This window comes from Urocitellus parryii, chromosome 10 (assembly GCF_045843805.1).
Source record: "Urocitellus parryii isolate mUroPar1 chromosome 10, mUroPar1.hap1, whole genome shotgun sequence".
Taxonomy (NCBI): Eukaryota; Metazoa; Chordata; class Mammalia; order Rodentia; family Sciuridae; genus Urocitellus; species Urocitellus parryii.
This window is the reverse complement of record NC_135540.1, coordinates 53,230,478-53,250,725: the sequence shown is the minus strand read 5'-3', so window position 1 is coordinate 53,250,725 and position 20,248 is coordinate 53,230,478. Positions and strand designations below refer to the sequence as shown.

General features: G+C 31.7%; 1 protein-coding gene across 1 annotated transcript in view; it reads left to right on the top strand.

The window, feature by feature from the left end:
• Nucleotides 1-20,248, top strand: part of Tbck (TBC1 domain containing kinase) — a 224,468-nt gene that overhangs the window by 49,804 nt on the left and 154,416 nt on the right. Inside the window, exons 6-12 of the mRNA XM_026403170.2 lie at nt 4,496-4,637; nt 8,061-8,121; nt 9,372-9,433; nt 10,025-10,086; nt 10,986-11,134; nt 13,445-13,583; nt 16,070-16,169. Of these exons, the coding sequence (XP_026258955.2) occupies nt 4,496-4,637; nt 8,061-8,121; nt 9,372-9,433; nt 10,025-10,086; nt 10,986-11,134; nt 13,445-13,583; nt 16,070-16,169 (715 nt within the window). The remainder of the gene's footprint in view (nt 1-4,495; nt 4,638-8,060; nt 8,122-9,371; nt 9,434-10,024; nt 10,087-10,985; nt 11,135-13,444; nt 13,584-16,069; nt 16,170-20,248) is intronic.

Sequence of the window (20,248 nt, the reverse complement as noted above, 5' to 3'; positions counted from 1 at the left end):
GAAATCCCAGTAACTCAGGAGGCTGAGGCATTAGGATCACACATTCAAAGCTAGCCTTAGCAACTTGACCAGACCATTAAGCAAGTCAGTGAGACCCTTTCTCAATATACAAAATGTAAAAGGGAGGGGGATGTGGTTTGGTGGTTAAACATCCCTGGGTTCAATTCATGATAACAAAACAAACTCCACCCCCCCCAAAATATGATCATTTTAGAGTATAAAACCATTGTGAAAATTTGCATATAGAAGAATATTTGAGAAAATTAAAAGATCAATTGTATTAAAATGAAGAGGAATTTAAAAACTTATACCCATTGACTTTAAGTTATATTCTCTGTCTTAAGTGATTTAAATAAGTAGTACTGGCAGTGAGTGTGAGGAGGTGTCTATAGAAAAGAGAGATATGGATGTAATATTTGAGTGCCTACTGTAAATATGTAGGTTAAATATACTTAAATACATTTTGATTACAGTTGGCAGCATTGCATAATCTAATTGAATTGAAAAATCCATATTATGTTGTGTGCATGAGACTAAATCTGAATAAATGAAGGGCATACACATACATAATAATTAGAGCAGAATTCTACTCATTTTTTAAATTTCTTTTCTGAAGCTATTAAAATTTTTAGGCAGTGATTTACAAATTTAGCACTTGCCAATTGTCTAATTCTTATTGTCTGTTTTTTAAATCATTTTTTCTAAGGCAGTCCTAACTGGCATTGTGATTTTTTTTTAAATAAATGTTCTCATGCAAACACAAACAAATGGTTTATAAAAATGAATAAGACATACTAGTGTCTTCAAGGAATTTTGTTTTGTTTTAATTTAGATAGGAGGTTAAATATTTATAGAATATTATATAGTGTATAAAACATAAAAATATTTAACATGTTTATTATGTATAGCTTATTACATGAGATTCAAAATATGCACACAAGGACCTTATAGAATTTAATCAAGTATGTTTAATTCCTTTGTGCAAAAAAAGAGAAAGCTTTTTTTTTTTTTTGGTATTAAGGATTGAACTCAGGGGCACTCAACCACTGTATTTTATTTAGAGGCAGGGTCTCACCGAGTTTTTAGCACCTTGCTTTTGCTGAGACTGGCTTTGAACCCTCGATCCTCCTGTCTCAGCCTCTCGAGCTGCTGGGATTTTAGGCATGCACCACCATGCCTGGCAGAAATCTTTTTTCAAAGACATTATAGAAGACCTAAATAAATATGAACATATCATGGTTTTAGATTGTTAGGGACACTACTGAAAAGATGCTAATTCTTCCCAACCTGTTTCCATATGTGATCTCTTTTCAGTAAAAACTGCAACTATGTGTAAAAGAAAACATGGAAAGATAATTCTAAAATGTATATAGTAGAAACACCTAAAGAGAAATTGAAAGTTGTGTGTGTTTGTGTATTTTGAGAGGGCTTACCTTAGTAGTTGCCAGTAATAATATACATAAGGTTATAGAGTTAAAACAAATCAAATAGCATTAGGCACAATAATCAGTGGAACAGAACAGAAAGCCAAGAATCAAACCTACCATATGTGGCAGTTTTATTAATAGTAGACCTGTCACTGCAGAGCAGTTGAGGAATAAAAGAGACATATCAATAAATAGTATAGAAGTCAATTGATTCTCCATTTAGGAAAGATGGAAGTTGTACCTTTATCTTACCTCATATAAAAATTTTATTCTAGGTAGAAAAAAACTTAAGTATGAAATTAACTTTCAAACTTTTAAAAATAACATGAGACCATTTTGACAAAATCACTATGTATAAGAAAAAATAATAAATTTGATTGAATGATTAGTAATTTATCACTCATAGATAGATACCATAAAGAAAATTTAAAAGAAAAGCTATTTAGTGATAGGAAGTGTTTCAAGTCATAATTACTAAAAAACAAATTAGTACTGAGAGGCTTTTGGGGATATCCGGGGTTGAACTCAGGGACGCTCTACCACTGAGCCACATCCCCAGCCCTATTTTGTATTTTATTTAGAGATAGGGTCTCACTGAGTTGCTTAGCACCTTGCTTTTGCTGAGGTTTGCTTTAAACTCATGATCCTCCTGCCTCAGCCTCTAGTGGTGCTGGGATTACAGGCATGCACCACCATGCCCAGCTAGTACCTAGAATTTTAAAGAACCATTTCAAAACAATAAGAAAAAAAATCAGCTATGTAGATAAAGGTTATCCCAGAAGACTTTATCTGTAGAAACTGTCCTGCTTAAAAGGTTTGTCCTTACCTGGGAACTTGGACTTCAGAAGCATTCCCATGGTTCTCTAATTTTAAGCATCATTTTCTGTACCTGTTTACATAATGAAGTTTATGTTGAATAGTTGCTTTCCTTATAGGAGTCCTATATTTTTGTACATGACAACCAATAAGTGTCTGTGTGACCAGTCCCCAGTAAATACCTCAGGCTGTAAGTTTTCGATGAACTTCCCTGGCCATTGTTAGTACATTTTTGTTGCTGTTGCCAGGAAGAGTGTACTCTGCTTAATACCTGATAGGAAGTAGAAAGCAAAAGAAAACCTGTACATAGATTCCCCAAGAATCTCTTCTATTTCTCTTGTGATCCAGCTTTATACCCTTACTATGTCATGTAATAAATCTTAGCTCTGAGTATATCTACATACTGAGTTCCATGAGTCCTTCTAGTAAATCTGTAAACATAAGAGATATGAGGGTTTTCTTGAGTACTCTAGTACAACAATCTACTAGGGAAATGAGTAGAAAACTTGGACAGGCACCTCACAATAATAAATTCAAGTGGCTAATAAACATATGAACATATGATGCCTCAATTTTACTAATTTTCAAGGATTTAAAAGTTGAATGTGCATTGACATATAGATCTCACCTAGCAGACTGTCAAACATTAAAATGCCTGTCAAATAAATATTAAGTGTTGATGAAGAAGTAACCAACAGGGACCATCATATCTGTTGGTGGTATATAGATTGGTATAACTTTTTGCAAAAAATATTTGACATAATTTTAAAAAGCTGAAAGAACATGTATTCTATGGCCTAGAAATTCAATTCTAGTTTCTTACCTTTGGGAAAATTTCAGGTATATGCTATACACAGTTTTAAGTGAAGCATTGTTCATAATGCAAAATGCAGGAAATATCTTAAATGTCATTGATGTTTAAATGGACAAATAATGATTTATTAATAAAATAGAAGTAAAAATTAGTGGTGTATGACTACATGCAGCAATACAGATTACTCTTTCAAATAAATAATGCTAATTGACAAAGCGAAAGAATATCCTCAATCTAATTCCAGTACTATAACATTCAGAAATGTGCTCAACTGAACAATATACATTAAGGATATAATCATGTGGTAAAGCTATAAAGAAATTCCACATATCTCTTTCTTTTCAGGGATAAGGATGGAAATATTATCCAGGAGAACCAGAATGTGAATTTAGTGATAATTTGTTCTTTACTTAAATTGCTCCTTGGTACTTGGATGTTTATTATAGCTTTATTCTTTATACCTTATTCATATTTAATAGTCTTTTGTATTTGCTCAATATTTGCTAAAATACTTTTTAAAAAATTTATCATGAAGGTAGTGTGAAGGAATGAACCCTATATATTGTTTGTGAGAACATAAATTGATAAAACCTCCCCAAAAGGCAATATGATGTGGTATAAGTTATGAATTTGTAGTGATACTTCTAGGAATTTAACTGCTATCTATACATATATCTGATAAGTAGAGTATTTATATTTATAATGTATTCATTTGAAAATTGTTGTAGCAAAAGAAATTTATTAGTCAAACAAGTTGTTTATCAATACAGTGACATTATCAGCAATTTTCAAAAAGAATGAAGGAACTCTATAGTTATTTTTTCTGTTTTCTTTATTTGCTTTGTTTTTTATTTTTAATTTTTAAAATTTGTTATATGTGACAACAGAATGCATTACAATTCATATTACACATATAGAGCACAATTTTTCATATCCTTGGTTGTACACAAAGTAGAGAATGACCTCAAATATATTTTAAGTGAAAAAAAGTAGTATGGTGTTCTGCCATATGGGGGGACAGGTACAGAGAAAATCTTTCTTTTCAATTTAGATTCCTTTTCAATTTATATATTTTTATAGCTTTGACATTCCTATTACTCAAAATAATATATACTGACTTCAAAGTTAAAATGATAAAATAATAATTCACTATTAAGAGAAGAAACCTAGAGGACTGCAAGAAAGGTAGTATGTTAAAAACAGGAAAGCTACCAATGCTGCAGAGAGATATGGTGGTTTAAAACCATTAGAAACTCATATAGGTACAATTGATTCTTAGACATTGTATATTGAATTTAGAATTCTTAGCTACAGTTGTTAATTTTAATGCATGGGGCTTTTATCTAGTTCTTGTGACATTGATAGAAAAATGTACTCCTGCTTTTTTTCCTCATTATAGTTCATAGTAATTATTCATGATTTTAATATATCATTATAGGTATCCATCATACTTGGCACCTGAAGTAATTGCACAAGGAATTTTCAAAACCACTGATTATGTGCCCAGTGAAAAACCATTGCCTTCTGGCCCCAAATCAGATGTATGGTCTCTTGGAATCATTTTATTTGAGCTTTGTGTGGTATGTATAAACAAATGTTAAACTAAATCATGTGTTTATTATTGTTTTGCTGTAGAAATGAATTAAATTTAGAGAAAAGTGTAAAATAATTACACCTTTACCAAGTGTAAACAGCTTCAGAAATATTGCACTAAAATTAATTATGCTTTTTATGTGTTCATGGTTTCTCTGCCCTCTGGTGTTTTTTCCTCCTATTCTCTTTTATTTCCTATAAATTCAATTTGTTTGTTGGATTTTTAGGAAGCCTTCTCCAGACACCTTCTGTATTTATTAAAGGCTTAAGCTGTTATTATAAACAAAAGAATTAAAATACAATAACTTAAAGAATGTAGATGTTTTTCTTACTTATGTTCAGAGCAGATAGGCTCTGTTCCACCATATCATGTAGAAGCCTGGGCAGGCAAGAATGATGGTTTCATCACCATTTTCAATATCTGGTTTTCAGAGTTGCTTTTTTTTTCCCCTTAATCATTTTTTTCTAGCTAAAGGGGATAAGGAAGAGTGAGTGAGTTTAGTATTACTGCCTTTAAGAATATGATCTAATAGTTTTAAATAAAAATCCTGTTTACTTTTCACTAGTGGCTACATTTAGGTAGAAGAAAGGTTAGGAAATGTCATCTTCAGCAGAATATCTAAATTTAAAAATATATATGAGAATGAATTTTGAGGAACAACTAATAATGTGGTAATCTGTCCTCAAATTATCTGCCAGTGTTAGATACTCTGCCTTCTCTCCTCTCCTTCTTCTACCGTAGCATCTGAGGGCAGAAATCTCGATTGTTCATTTGTTTCTACCAAGGGATTTTCCAAATATGTTGAAAAGAAAATAACTCATTGAACAATTTCCATTTTTAAGAATTTGGTTGATATTATTATTTCATTTTGTGTGTTTAAGAAAAAGTTTCTTTAAAAATTCTTTGTAACATACCTGTAATCTCAGTGACTTGGGAAGCAGACGGGGTGTGAGGGGGTATCACAAGTTCAAGGCTTGCCTTAACTACTTAGTGATACCCTCTCTCAAATTAAAAAAATATAAAAAGGACTTGGATGCAGCTCAATGGTAAAGCCTCTGGGCTTAATCAGCAGTACAAAAACAAAAACAGCAAAACAAAACATTCAAAATAATTCAATAGCACATGTATTATATAAAAGTTAAGAGATAAGTTTTTGGAGTTCAAACTGTATCTGTAGTCTGATGTTGCAAAGTAGAACTGTGTGACTTTGGGTAATATGTTAGTCAACTGTTACTGTAACAAATACCTGAGATAATCAGTTTGCAAAGAGAAAAGAGTTATTTTGGCTCATATTTTGAGTCACAATTGAATGGCCCTGTTGCTGGGCCTGTGGCAAGACAGCATGTCATTGTGAAAATGCGTGGTGAAGCAAATCTCCCCTCATGACCAGGAAGCAAAAATGAGAGGAAAAGAAAGAGCAGGGACTAAGGTGTCACTATCCCCTTCAAGGTTATGCCTCCAACAACCTGAGAACTTCCAGTACGCTCACCTTTTAAAGTTTCTGTCACCACCTAAAAGTGCCAAACCTTTAACATATGGGCCTTTGGGGTCATTGAAGATCCAAAGTATATCAGGTCATCACCTCACTTTTCAAGGCTTGGATTCCACTTTCATAAATAATATTAGCATCTATTAGTATGGCATAGAAAACCATTCATTAGTGATTATTTTTAAAATAATGATGTTAATATATTCATAACATGGTGGCTTACATGTTAGCATTGCATTTTCTAAAGGAATATTCCAGATTTTATGTTTTTGTCTAACCATCCAACTTTTCATTGGTATGCAGATGATAATAAATATTATTTTTGTTTAAAATCACAGCTGAAATGAAAAATTTTTGGAATGTGGATGTGAAGTGCACATAATAAGTATAAATATAAAGTATACAGCTTTTCCTTTTTGCTAGCATCCCAGATATATAAAGTCTTCACTAGTGATCTGGGTACATTTTCTATGAATCATTCAATTCAACAAATATCAATGAGTATTTACTGTGCGTTTGACACTTATGACAACAATAACAAGGGATAAATAAGACACATCATTCGAGAGCTCATAATTAGATTAAAACCTATAAACTTTGAAGGTAAATACTGAGAGCTGTGTGATTTAAAATTAAGTTTAATTCTACTGCAGGCCTTTATGGAACTTTAAGTGGTACTCAAAGTTTAGGTATTCAGCTTAAGGATGGCAGACTAAATATATGCTTAAATCTTCTGCCTCATCAAACTCTTTCATTCAGTGTTTTTTTTTTTAAACTGAGGATTGAATCTAGGGGTGCTTAACTACTGAGCCACATATCCAGCTCTTTTTAAAAATATATTTTATTTAGAGACGGGGTTTTACTGAGTTGCTAAATGCCTCAATATGTTGCCTTAGCTGGCTTTGAACTCACACTCCTCCTGTCTCAGCCTCCCTAGCCTCTGGGATTACAGGCATGTGACACTGTGCCCGGCTTCTTTCATTTAGTTTTTAAAGGCTCTCTTTATCTATAGTTCTGATCTCAAGTGTTCAAGAACATTTTTTTCTCTTTAGTAAAAAAGCAGAGTCTACAGAAAGACTGTTTTCTTGTCTTCTACTTGTGAATCCATTTAAAAGATAATACAAGTTTAATTTCTAATGAAAGTGAAATATAATAACTAACATTAATGAAATATTTTATACTTTATATAACCCTCATCACTACCTATAGGGTATGTACAATTAATATTCCAATTTTACCAGTGTAAAAAGGCAAGCTTAATGTGGTGAAGTAATGTACTCAAGTTATGTAGCCATTTGGTAATGGAAGAGTCTATTGTTATTCAACACATAATTTTTGGAGGTACATTAGTCAAGATGCCATTCCCAGAAAAATCCAGAGGCAAACTAATAAGGAAACAATTAAAATATAATATGTGCATCTTTTAAAAATGTGCCAGGTGCTATGGGAACATCAAGGTGGCTGTCTGAAGTTACTATGAAAGGAAGGATTGTTAGGGGATGTTTCTCAGTAGAGACAATAAACTAGCTGAATCATGATACATAAGTAAGAATTATATAGATAGGTGAAAGGCTAATGCAAATCTTTCCCCAGGGGTATCTTGATCTCTTAATAAAATAATACTTCTTGTCATGGAATACCTCTAGATAGCCAAGTACATATGGGACTCAAATGGAACAATGCTTAAGATCAAACTAGAATGTACTGATCCCTAGACACATGAAATGTTTATTAAATATTAAGCAACACTTTTTAAAATGTCATTTTGCCAGTAATTGTCCTTTAGTGGAGATGACTACAAATCCATAAAACCTCTGGAGATAAATGGCAGTACCTGATAAAATCAGTTTCAGATGTGGAAATTACCTCCCTGGAAGAAAAGATATAAATAACAAGAATTTCTTTGCTCATTTTATTTAGGGAAGAAAATTATTTCAAAGCTTGGATATTTCTGAAAGACTAAAATTTTTGCTTACTTTGGGTAAGTGTCATGCAATTGATTACCTTTCCACTATAAATATAATCTTTAGTAACTTGTACATCATGAACAATGTACAAATCATGCACATTGAAGATGTGTTCTTTTGAAATAGTGAAATGTCTCACTTCTCCAAGTTTTTAATGATCAGAGCTAAGCATTAACAGGAGAGCTTAAGAAATGCCTTCTGAAATGTTATAACAGAGCTCATTAAGGAATTTTATGATATAGCCAAATAAGCTAACTTACAAAAGCAAACTATGTGAATATAAAATTATACCTCTCTGTAGCAATTTAACTTCAGACAATGTTTTTTAACTTTTGGATTGTCTTTTGGTTTGACTAATGTATCAATAACAACTCAGGAAGAAAGTTTAGGTTTCCTTATAACATGCTCATATTTTTTATGTATTTGAAATTCATATTAACAAAAATTTTTTATAATCTACTTAAGAATTGAATAAATTAAATATGGATGTTAATAAAGGAGAGAAGAATATTGATAAAACATTTTGTGTAAAAGCAACAGATTGTATTCAACTTAAGAGTTTACAAATAAGAATAGTTATAGCAAAGTGATAATAAATCTTGATAATGAAGTATAAATAAAATTACATGAAATTTTATCAGATTCACCACATTTAATTACAAAAATTGATAATATAGCTATGAAGAAATATTAGAGATTACTAAATGTGGTTTACAGACTAAGCTTATACTTTAAATCCCCATAGAAATGTGTATATTCTCTAAATTATATATAATAAAAAAGAAATTAGTCTAAAATCATGAAAAACAGTCTTATTAAAAGACTGTTATTAAATAACAGTCTTATTTTTACCTTTCTTAAATAACAGCTTTATCTCTACTTAATTGCTATCTTTCTGTACCTATGATTAATTAATATTTAGTATTTGAGGTATTTTTTTATCAAAACATATAAGGAAAATTAACAAAGTCATATTTTTTTTAGAATTCCCAAGTGCCAAAACTGTTACTATGTGACCTAAAATATTTGTTGTCTGATTAGTCTTATTTATTTAAGTACTGGGGATTGAACCCAGAAGCAGTGAACTACATCCCCAGTCCTTTTTTTTTTTTTTTTTTTTTTTGAGACAGGCAGGCCTTGAACTTGTGATCTTCTTGCTGCAGCTGCCTCAGTTTCTGGATTACAGGCATGTGCCACCATGCCTGGCTAGTCTGATAGATTTTTAAAAGCAGAATTTCTTCATATAGTGTTTTCTGTTTTATAGACTGTGTAGATGACACTGTGATAGTTCTGGCTGAAGAGCATGGTTGTCTGGACATCATAAAGGTTTGTCATTAATCAGTGTTTTATTCTGTTTGTACTTATTTAGCAGAATATGAGAGATTGGATAATTTATAAAGAACAAAAATTTATTTTATCACTATTTTGGAGGCTAGAAAGCACAAGATCAGGGTGCTATCAGACTTAGTTCTCTAGTGAGGTCTGCATCTATAGAAGGGAAGAGTGGTGGATCCTCACAAGGGCAAGCTAGGCGAATGCTAGGTGAAGCCTCTTATATAAAGACCTTTATCCCAACCCCAAGAAGAGGAGCCCTTGTGACTTAATTATCTCTTAAAGGTCCAACCCTCTTAATGCTATTAACTTTTCCATTAAGGTTCAATACCTGAATTTTGGAGGGAATACAGTTAAATCATAGCAATCTGTTAATGAAAAGTTGTTTTGCATAGTTGAGATCCAGTAGCAAATTATTCTGAAACTGTTATTTCTCTTTATTTCAGAGAGTGATATATTAAGATAAATTTATATAAAGTACAGATAAAGACTTAATTAAGACCTTCTGGAGAAGCTAACATTTGAGTAAAATATATTTCTGAAATGGAGCATTACAAATTATTATTTTCTGTCTTTCTTTACCAGGAACTTCCTGAAAATGTGACAAATCTTTTAAAGAAGTGCCTCACTTTCCATCCTACTATGAGGTTGATATTGTTAAGACTTTAAAAATATACTGATCCTAAACATATAAGCATCTGATTTTTTCTCTTATTATAATACTAATAAATTACATATAGATATTTAAATATATAGGGCATGTACATGATTAACATTAGTATCATGAATGCAAGTGATATAAGGCTTTAATTTTTTATTAATAAAAGAAAAAATTATTAAAGTTAAATCATGACATATACCAAAAGAAGTTACTAGTTCATTTCATAGTCTTCAAGTAAAAAATTTCTTTGAATTGTTGATATTGCTAGACCCAATCATAATATGAGGGAAATGAGAACATACTTTATTGGTAGTATGTATTATATTAATGAGCTTGGATAAATGTTGAGGTAAGCTAATAATTGCTAATATAAAATGATTTCTTGGAAATTTGGTTAATTCATTTTCATTTGAAGATGTCTAAGACTTATAGCTTTTCTTAAACTCGTCCTACAATATTTCAAAATAATGTGTATAATTTATTTTTAAAAAACAATCTTATCAAGACAGAAATGGTGTTAAAAGCATAGTTTGGGGGATAAAATGCTACATGAACCTAAAAAGGTAGAAAGCATATTTAAAAGGTATTATTTTATATATTTATTTAATTAAGATATTCAGTAAAGCAGGTTCATGTTAGTCAGGCTAAAAGTTTAAAAATTAGATCATGAGGTATAGAAAGTACATCAAAACCTTAAAAATGAAGGATTTATGGTTATTTGATTGTTATTTAAAAATATACATCTAGATTCTGCAAAGACCTCTGTTATTTTCTGTGCTAATGAGACATTTATGACTTGAGTATCTCTTTGAATGTGTGCCATATTCCTAGGAAATTTTTTTTGACTTTCACTCATGCTCTGTATTTTAAATTGTGTTTCTCAAGGCCAACCCCAGATGAATTAATGAAGGATAAAGTGTTCAGTGAAGTGTCACCGTTGTACACCCCGTTTATCAAACCTGCCAGTCTGTTTTCATCTTCTCTGAGATGTGCTGATTTAACTCTGCCTGAGGATATCAGTCAGTTGTGTAAAGGTAATAATAAATAAAATATAGACAGTCATATAAGACTTATTTCTAAAGGAAATCCCCTTATTCTCCTTTCAGATTTCATTTTATCAGCAATATATTTTTACATTAGTAGGATTTTCATGGATAATTATTTGAGAATTAAGTAATGGTTCTAAATGTGTTAAAAATACAACTGACCCCAAATTTTAATCCTTTAAATTATGTATGTTCCATGTAACCTATTATAAATTATGTCTAAAAATCATGTTATTGATAGGAAGTTGTTCATACCATTATATTTTGCATTTGAAGAGAATATCAGCTTTTAGGTTTTCATTCTTTTAATCCTTTTATCATTGATCAATTGAATGATTAAGTGATTTAATAGCACTAGAGACTGAACCCTGAGGTGCTCTACCTCTGAGCTATATCCTCAGTTCTTTTTGTCTATTTTCATTTTGAGACAGGGTTTAGATAAGTTACCTAAGCTTGTCAGGTACTTGAAATCCTCCTGCCTCAGCCTCTTGAATAGCTAGGATTATAGGTTTTCATTCTTGTGTAATGACTACAACTCACAAAATATGTGTTTTAGTGACAACAGTAAATTACTTTTATACTGAGAAATTATCATGACACAAGTCATGGCAGAATATATTTATTAAACATTCATTCAATATTTATTGAGTTCCTACTATTTACCACACACTGAACATGTCAAATGTGAAGGCAGGCAGGCATTTAGTTACATATCACTATTATAAACAAAGGTCAATATGAACATAGAACAACAGAAATAGTAGAAGGAGAAACTAATTCTGTCTGGGACATCAAGAAAGACTCCTTAGAAACATCTAGTGCCTTGAAACATGAGATGAGACAGCTTTTGTTAGTTTATGTATCAAATGCTTTTATTTGCTTTTACTACTTTCTTGATATAGAGGGTAAAATTTCCAATTCTATTTCTCTAATATAAAGGATAAATATTCCAGATTTTCATTTTTTCTAGTTTCTCTTGATCTAAGAAGTAGGCTTATGAACTAAAGGTGTCTAATGGGATTCATAGAGAATTCTCCTCGGTATGACAGTTTCTCCTAGGAAAAATTTCTTGACAAGAAATATACTACAACAGCAGTTCACCTTCCGTTTTGAGTGCAGAAAATGTGTTTAGGTTTTGACAAACTTTAGATGTGTGCAGTGGCGCACGCCTGTGGCCCAGTAGGCTGAGGCAGGAGGATTGTGAGTTCAGAAGCCAGCCTCACCAAACTCAAGGCGCTAAGCAACTCAATGAAACTCTGTCTCTAAATAATATCCAAAATAGGGCAGGGGAGGTGGCTCAGTGGTTTAGTGCCCCTGAGATCAATCTCCAGTACCCAAAAACAAAAAGACAAAGTTTAGGTCCTGAGATTTATTTAGCATAAAGCACTTTTAGTAAGATATTATTTTCACTAAGAGCATTCAAATTATTATAAAAACTGAATTTGAATTTGCCAATCTGGCATACCCCTCTGTGGGAGAAGGGATACCCAACTCCATCCCATTCTAGCCATCATTTTCTATCTGAAGGCAGGAAGCACTCATGGTAATCAAAGTCCAGAGGCATAGACTCCATCATAGAACCATACAACATTTTGCCTCTTCCTGGCCATGCTATCACACACAACACTAGAGCTTGCTGGAGTTGGGTATTTCCCAAATCCCAAGTCAATTAGGCTCTAGCTAAGCTTCTTCTGAGCACAGGCCTTATTTATAAGAGTGCTCTGACATGTTTCAAAATGGTTTCATGTTCTCCTCCCCCTGCCAGTAGCATAAGAGCATTTGTATCCAATATTTATTGTGAGAAACTAATGAAACTCCTATAGGTAGAACTCACAGAAATATGGGGTCCTTCTATGAATGGGTTCCCCTGAAGATTTTAACTTTCAGACTTTTACAATAATGAGTACCCAGCAATTCATTAGTTACAGTTCAGATCTTCCTGCCCTAGCACTGGTTCCTAGGGTGTTTACCACTCATGAATCTCATGAATTGTGACTCTTGATATTCTCCTATTTATCTCTGTAGTATTGGGGTTTGTCATTTGTCCTGTGTCCTTACCTCTTTTGGTTATCTGAAAGAAATCATTGATTTTCTTTATTATGTTTAGGTTTTTAATTGTTAGGTGGAATGGCAACTTCCCAGCTCCTAGCATGCATGTAAAACTAGTAACCAGACATCTGTTCTTCAGTTTTTTTTTTTTTTTTTTTTTTTTTTTTTTACTGTTTCTAAATAGAAGCTATGTGGACATTTAACAAAACAAATTGTACTTGCTGATTTGTTTTTATTCACCATTAATAGATATAAACACTGATTACCTGGCAGAGAGATCTATTGAAGAAGTTTATTACCTTTGGTGTTTGGCTGGAGGTGACTTGGAGAAAGAGCTTGTTAATAAGGAAATCATTCGATCCAAACCACCTATCTGCACACTTCCCAAGTAAGGAAAGAAAACTTCTCTTGGAAATGGAAAAAACAAACAAACAAAATCTGGTAATAACCCCCAAAATAGTTTGGCTAATTTTTTTTCCTTTTGTAAACATTCCAACTAAATGATTATGCAGAAAATTGGAAGTCAGCCCCTTTTTTGATTGATCAGAGTTTGTGTGTGTGTGTGTGTGTGTGTGTGTGTGTGTGTGTGTGTGTTTTATTTTGAGATGCATCTCACTGAGTTGCATAGCTCCTCCTATTTGCAGAGGCTGGCTTTGAACTCCAGATCTTCCTTCTCAGCCTCCACGGAGGCACTGGGATTAAAGGCATGCATCTCACTGTGCCCAGCTGATCAGAGTTTCTAATTGCAAAGTTTTTGTCAATATTTTTACTGTATTTAAATATTATTATTATTATTATTTTTTGGAGGAGGATACCAGGGATTGAACTCAGGAGTACTCAACCACAAAGCTACATACCCTATTATGTATTTTATTTAAAGACAGATCTCACTGAGTTGCTTGGCAACTTGCTTTTGCTGAGGCTGGCTTTGAACTCATGATCCTCCTGCCCCAAGATGCTCGGGTTACAGGCATGCACCACCATGCCCAGCTTAAAGATTATTTTTGATGAATAATTTGCTTTATGATCCATTTGAATAGCATCAGAATAATATTTCCAAAACAGAATTTCCTCTAAACTCTACCTGAGAAAATTCAAATTCTTTGATTGTTGTTTTTTTGTTAAATTTTTTCTTTTTAAGACCATTTATTAAGAACTTTAGTTTTAAGTTAGTGTTGTGGAACATTGTGCAATAATTGATATTAATGAAAAGTGTATGTCAGAACAGTAATAGTCAAAGTAGTTAACAAACTGGACTAGTATATACTATTATAGAAAACTGTGTCCTTTTTCCAAATACACTTATAAGGTTAAGCTCTGTGGCTTCACTTACTGTGCTTACAGTTTAGAAAAATCTGAAACACACTGAATTATTAATTAGATCGGAAGTTAAATAAGTATACCTAAGGGCCAAAATTGTCATTACTGTACATTACTATTCCTATTTATTCAGGAAAATATGAACATGAATTTCTTTTCTTTTGATACTGGGGATTGGACCATGGATGCTCTACCCCCAGCCTTTTTTTATTTTTATTTTGAGACAGGGTCTCCCTAAGTTGTTGAGGTTGGTCTTGAACTTATGATCCTCCAACCTGAGCTTCTCTAGTCAGAGGGATTACAGGCATGAACCCAGAGTGAACATAAGTTTTTTGAGCTTCTATCCATGGTTTAAAATTTTAATTTTAGATTATAGAACAGGTTTGCTTATTGCAGATAAGTTTTGAAACCATCTGCTCTTCCCTTTTTTTTCTTGGCTTTTTTATTTTGATAAATTATTTGGATAGACCACTAGGTTTCCACTTTTTTTCCCTTTAAAACTGATTTTTAGATGTATTTACTTCAATTATACTACTCATCCATTGAATTAAGTAAAAAACAGGAATGAAGATGATGGAAATACTAGGAAGAAATGATTTGAAAGATATATAGATTCTTATTTATTTATTTTTTATGTCAGGGATCTAATCCAAGAATTCTTAACCACTGAGCCACATCCCCTGCTCTTTTTTTTTTTTTTTTTTTTTTTTTTTTGAGACAGGGCCTTGCTAGTTGCTGAGACTGTCCTCAAACTGGCGATCCTCTCAGCCTCCTAAATCCATGGAATTATAATCATGAGCCACCATGTCTGGCATATAGAATTCATTGAAATTTTAATATTAATTTTTTTTTTTTTAGTTTTCGGCAGACATAACATCTTTGTTTGTGTGGGGTGCTGAGGATCGAACCTGGGCTGCAGGCATGCCAGGCAAGCGTGCTACCGCTTGAGCCACATCCCCTCATTGAAATTTAAACAATCAATTGTTAGTCAATATTCTTTCCCCTGAGAATTGAGAATGTGTTTTGTCTTTTTCCCTTTATCATTTTTCACCTATATAAACTTCAGGAACATCTTTGTATAGTGTCAGGATAGTAAGTTTAGCATTGAAACTACATGAACAGTTGTAAATGATAACCTTGTATTCCTAAAATGCATTTATTTTGTGTGTGGGGGGGTAGTAATAGGGATTGAATCCAGAGACAATTTACTAATGTACTACTTCCTCAGCTCTTTTTATTTTATTTTGTTTGCTAAATTGCCAAGACTGCCTTCAACCTTGTGATCATCCTGCCTCAGCCTCCTAAGTAGCTGGAATTACTGGCAATTGCCACTGCATCCAACTGTGCAATGCTTTATATATAAATACTGTGTTCATATCAACTCAAGAGATACCTAAGAATAGGACTTGTTTGGAGAAGTCTCAACCACCAGTTATACCTTCTAAAATTTATTTCTTGATGAAGGGATTGTTACTTTGAAAAATTTTATTTTCTAGAAAAAACAATAAATTGGATTTTATATGCTAATTATAATTTTTTAAAAATCTCTTTTAGTTTTCTCTTTGAAGATGGTGAAAGCTTTGGACAAGGACGAGATAGAAGCTCCTTATTAGATGATACTACTGTTACATTGTCTTTATGCCAGCTAAGAAACGTAAGAAAAATACTTTGCCAAATTTGCTTCAGGTAGTTCTTAAAATACCTTTAAAGATGCACATTAAGCTTTGTACCCCTCCCAGATTTCATAAAATATGTGAGAATTTCTGTAAGATATATGCCACAGAGTGCTATTTCTAGAAAATAGAATCTGTATAATTTTAGCTTTATTATATATTGTGTGATTCTTCACAAAATTGATTGTTCATCTTTTCATCATCTTTGGATAAATGTTCTCATTTCTCCACTTAGGGTTATCACTTTTTAAAAAATCTTGTTTTTCTTAATCTAGTGTTACAAATGATATTTTTCAGTGATACTAATCCTAATCTAATTTTTAGTGCATTTGTCAGCCTCTTCATATTTTTAGCTGTTCATATATACTAGTTCATATCTTTTATCACTATTTCTGAATAATTTCTTATTGATTTGAGGGCTTCTAAAAACTACATCCAGATGTGGTGTCTTTGTTGGCTATGTGTCATCTTCTAATCTTTCGTTTTTCTTTTAATTGGACTTTTAGTGAATAGAATTTGAAATTTTTATCAACGTCTTTATTTCTAATTAAATACATTTTATTTGATATGTTGTGCTTGTTGTAACCTATTTAAAGTTGTATCAAGTTATAAATATTTTTTGTAATATTTTTCTGTATTGTTTCTAAAATATTTAAATAATTTTTTATCATATTTAGTTCTTTAATTTACCTGGAATTTATATCTAAAGTACTTGTGACAAAGATGTCCAATTACATATTTTGTTCATAAGAAATAATCCCTTGTCTCATTATCATATGTTAAATAGATTATTTTCTCCTGTTTTGATCTGTAATTCCACCTTTTTTGGAATACGCATGGATATGTGTCTGAGTGTTTCTATTCTGCTTTGTAGGCCTGTTTGTTTAACCTTAGCCAGTTTTACAGTGTATATACAGATTCTTCATAGTAATTCCTTGAAATTTTAAACAAATTCCATCAATTGGAAGAGTCTCAATTTATTATCTTAAAATGGGATAGGAGCTCTTTAACATCTTGCTCTATTATTGATTTCTATTATCATCTTACAGAGTTTCATTAAAATATGTATAGGATTTCGATTGAAATTACATTGAATTTATAGGTTTATTTGTAGGAAATTGATATTTGTAAAATATGGAGTCCTATTTTTTGAACGTTCCATAGGTATGATATTTATTGAAGTTCTTATAAATTTTCTTTATACTGTCTATATTCATTATCAGATGCATTCTTACTGCCACTATCATAAATAGAATGTATTTATATGTATTATTTTTTCTAACTTTTATTATGAAAATTTTTAGAGAAGAGTTGAAAAAATTTTGCAGTGAACAACTTAGTATATAGATTAGGGGTTGGTATGATGTCTTGGTCAAATCAAGTCACACCTATTATTTACCTATTATTTAGAGCTATTTTGTGCTACATTGACAGAGTTAAGTGGTTGCAACAGAGATCACATGACCCAAAAAGCTAAAAATATTTATTATATGTCCCAACAATTAAATATTTTGCTATATCCTAACATAGAGTCTATAATTAACATTTTGCTTTATTATGTATGTCTCTACCCCTCTAGCCATTTGTCCAATCATCTTACTTTTTGTTCTTTATTACTGCAATTTAACATATATAGTAACTGGAGTTAAAGTTTTGCATTTGATTCTTTTTTAAAAATATTTCTTAGTTGTAGATGGACATAATATCTTTATTTTTATTTATTAAACCCAGGGCCTCACACATGCAAGGCAAACACTCTACCACTGAGCTAAAACCCCAGCCCATGCTTTTGATTCTTTTCAAGGTAAAATTTGTGTATGGTAAATGCCTGGCCTTTAGAAAAAGAAGATGTAAAAAAATTTAGTTTTTTCATCATCGTATTAGTTGTATGTTTCTCTAGATATTGTTTATCAGAATGAAGACATTTCCCTCTAATTTTAGTTTGCTGAGAGTTTTTATCAAGAATGGATGTTGGATTTTGTCAAATGCTTTCATGCATGTTTTGACAAAGTTTTAAGATTTTTTTCTTTAACCTGTGGATATGATGGTTTATATTAGTTGATTTATGCATATTGAACCAGCCTTGTAAGCTTGAAATTAAATTTACTTGGATTATGGTGTATAATTATTTTTATACATTATTTAGAGTCAAATGCTAGTATTTTATTGAATTTTTGCTTCTGTGCTCACAAGAACTATTGGCCTGCAGTTTTCCTTTTTTGTAATGTGATTGTTAGGATAATTCTGCCCTCAGAGAATAAAGAAGTATTTCCTCTGCTTGTGTACTCAAAGAGATTATAATTTTTTTCTTAAACATTTGTATTCACTAGTGAGCTCATCTGGTCTAGATACCTTCTGTTTAGGAAAATTATTAACTATCGATTCTGTTTCTTTAATACATATTGATGTATTCAGACTTATACATTTCTCCTTCTTTGAGTTTTTCTAAATTATGTCTTTCAAGGAATTGGCAGTTCAGGGTTTTTTGGTTTTTTTTTTTTTTTTTTTTTTTTTTGGTGGGAGGGTACTAGGATTGAACTCAGGGGTACTTGACCACTGAGCCACATCTCCAGGCCTATTTTGTATTTTATTTAGAGACAGGGTCTCATTGAGTAGCTTAGTTCCTCGCTTTTGCTGAGGTTGGCTTTGAATTCACAATCATCCTGCCTCAGCCTCCCATGCTGATGGGATTATAGGTGTGCACCATCACACCCAGCCTCCAGCTCTATTTTGATGATTGTTTAGTATATCTTTCTCTATTTGTTACTTACAATCTGCCTCTATTGTTATGTTTGATGTGAGTGAACTTATATTAGTTGTAAATGTATATTGTAAACTCCAAAGCAAACACTAATAAATTTTCGAGAAATATAATTGATATGCTAAGAAAGAAAAGAAAATCAATCATGTAAAATGATCAATTAAAACCAGAGAAAATAGATAAAGTGTGCATATTAATATGATATGCCTAAGTGTAGACTTTTGGTGTATATCCTACTTTTCTCTGAGTTTCCTCAATCTTTGTTTTGATGTCTATTTAATTTTGAAATTTCTTAGGTAATATTATGTAATGTTATTTTTGTATCCATACTGACAATCTCAATCTTTTAATTGTTGTATTTGGACTATTCATATTTAAAGTGATGATTGTTAGATTTATATCTATCATCTACAAACTATTTGTTGTTCATTGTCCATTATTGTGCTATTGCTATTCCTTTACCTTATACTTTTTGTATTTTCTCTGATTTTAATTGATCAATTTTACTTCTCTTAAACATTTTTAATGTTTGCCTTAGAGTTTGCAAAATACATTTACAAGTAACATAAGTTCACTTTCACTACATTTACAGATAGAGTGCAGGTATTTTATAACAGTGTATGTGTAAATCCTTCTCCCATCCTTTATATCATTGCTATCATTCATTTAACTTATCCATAGACTATTAACAAATAAATTGTTGCCATTATTATTTTGAACAAATTGTTATCTTTTAAACCAATTAAGAATTTTAAAAAAAGAAAGATGTATATTTTAACGTTCAGTTATAACCTTCTTTAAACAAACATTAATTCTTCCTTTCTTTAGGTGAATTCTGATTTCTGACTTTTATAATTTTCCTTAACCAGGGCTACCGACAACAAATTTACTTAATTTTCTTTATGAAGAAGTATATTCCTTTTTCACTTTTAATGGATAATTTCACTTGGATACGAATTCTGGGTTGTTAGCCCCCCCCCACACACACACCCTGTAGTACTTGAATATTCTACTTCCATCTCTTTTTTGCTTACATGATTCCTTAAGTGAAATTCAACGTATTTTTTATCCTCATTCCTCTGTGTGTAAGGTGCTCCCCATCCCCTGGCTACTTTCAGGATTTCCTTTTTGTCTTTGATTTTCTGCAATTTGAATATGATATGCCTAGGTGTAGACCTTCGGTATGTGTTCTGCCTATTCTCTTAGTTTCCTGGATCTTTGATTTGATGTCTATTTAATTCTGGAAATTTCTTAGTTACTATTATGTAAAATATTTCTTCTATTTCTTCTTATATTTCT